This window comes from Physella acuta, unplaced genomic scaffold, assembly GCF_028476545.2.
Source record: "Physella acuta isolate Inbredline_101_S28 unplaced genomic scaffold, ASM2847654v3 ptg000150l, whole genome shotgun sequence".
In the NCBI taxonomy this organism is placed as follows: Eukaryota; Metazoa; Mollusca; class Gastropoda; family Physidae; genus Physella; species Physella acuta.
Window position 1 is genome coordinate 215,001 of NW_026731669.1, and position 1,934 is coordinate 216,934.

Consider the following 1,934-nt stretch of genomic DNA (forward strand, 5'->3'; position numbering starts at 1 on the left):
TTTATTTTATTAAGACTACTTATCTTGTTGTATAACTGAAATAAGAAAAGTAGAAATTTAAATTACAAGCAATTATTTTGTTTCTGTATAGGCCTAGATTGTTCGTATTACTAGAATTAGGATAAGCTTAATAATCAATTAATTGTTTTATTAGGGTAAAAATTTAGTAAGACTAAAAGCGTTTAAGTTTTAGCCCCAGCTTAAATAATGGATGTAGTATAATTTTAAAACATCTTATTGGACACGGTCTTCAAGACATTACACTATACAAAGCATATAAAGGCCAAACTGGGTGTTATAGAAAAGCAATATCGATTCAAAATCTATTTTCATGTTAGTTTTCTTAGAAGTAAAGTCATGCTAATGATATTCCAGCCCAACCGTCATCTGCACTATAAACAAACTTCAGTTTATTTTTTAAAATATGTTTTACTTATATATGTAATATTCCTCATTTCAAATATGGCAATATTATGTATAATAAAGTCATTATTTTTCCGTTTTTTTTTTTTTTAAATTCATGAACAGCATTCTTTCAGGAATGGGCATCTGTATTGCATTCAAAGTACTCGCTGCGCTAGTTTTTGTTGCTGGTGTGGAACCAGATTGTCGATATGTAGACTGGAGCGTTTCCTTTAAGAGGCTTGGACTGTCAGAGTGTGATCGATTAGGAGACATGATTGACAGTTTATGTAGAAGTCCAGTAGGCCGATACGCTGATCTTATTGACCGACTGGAACGTGTTAGATGCTGCAGTATACCATTTCCATGGCAAGAGGGCTATGACTATGTTCACGAAAATTGGTGGTATTCTATGGAAACAGATTCTACCTGGTCATTGTGTAGACCTGGGTATTTCCTCACTGGTCTGTATAGGTCAGTATTTAAGTTATACCTCAGCGACCTCGAGGAAGGACGCTGCACAAGACCACGTAACCATCCTTCTAAGTATGGACACTGCGAGGATGTTGACATCTCGGATTGTTTTGAGCAGGCTAAGTGTTGCTCTTGCCCAGAGGGAAGCTTCATTGTTGGTCTGTATCGTGGTAATTGTAACGACCTAGGATGCTTGGACAAGCTACGCTGCTGCACGCTGGCTGAGTCACCGCATTAAACAAAAAGATCAATGATCGAAAGCAGAGGCACTATGTTTTTGGATTCAATAAATGAAAATGTATACATACATACATGACAATTCGACTGACCATTAATAAATTGTTAATACTTCATTGCTTTAAAAGTTGTCTTTATCTATATACTAAGCGCCCCGGCAAGGCCCGGCACTGGCCACTGTGAAAGGACCACGACATGTGTGTTTAGTAAGCATATACACGGCATTACCCAACCTAACCACAACCAACTAAAACCAAAACACAAAAAAACGCAAAAAAACACACACACAGCCACAAAACCAAACGCAAACAAGCACAAAGAAAACACAGACACAAAAAAAACCCCAAAAAAACCCATTTCCAAGCATAAACTCAAACACAAACGCAACGTCAACCCTAACACAAATAAAACAAAAACTCAAACCTTAACGCAAAGTGCCCACAGTTTATCCCGGGGCGCCAAATCGCACCATGCTGGGGCGCGGGCGGAATCACCTGTTTCAGCTTAGTAAACGACTGTAGTACCCAAACGCACTCACAGTCGTTTGCACACACTTAATTGAACTTAGGCGCCATATCGAACACGGGAAGGCCCAGGGATCGCCAAATAGCGCCCTGTCGGGGTGCCGGAGGACGCCCGGATATAATTCACTTAAAGACTATAATAACCTTTCTTATCCATACTTTATCCACTGTCTAAAACAAAATTATGCACTTAAGCGCTCACAGAATAGCCCAGGGCGCCAAATCGAACCGTGCAGGGGCGCCTGCGAACGCGCTGTTTCAATTTAGTGAACAATTAAAATACCACAAGTTTATCCG

General features: G+C 39.2%; 1 protein-coding gene across 3 annotated transcripts in view; it reads left to right on the top strand.

The window, feature by feature from the left end:
• Positions 1-1,240, top strand: part of LOC131935604 (uncharacterized) — a 1,736-nt gene extending 496 nt beyond the window's left edge. For 2 of the 3 annotated variants that reach the window (XM_059292103.1, XM_059292102.1), the window contains exon 2: positions 540-1,240. In XM_059292103.1, the coding sequence (XP_059148086.1) occupies positions 542-1,114 (573 nt within the window). In that variant the 5' untranslated portion in view covers positions 540-541 and the 3' untranslated portion in view covers positions 1,115-1,240. Of the gene's footprint in view, positions 1-528 lie in introns of all 3 variants that reach the window. The other variant, XM_059292104.1, reaches the window with a different exon arrangement.
• Positions 1,241-1,934: the final 694 nt, after the last annotated feature.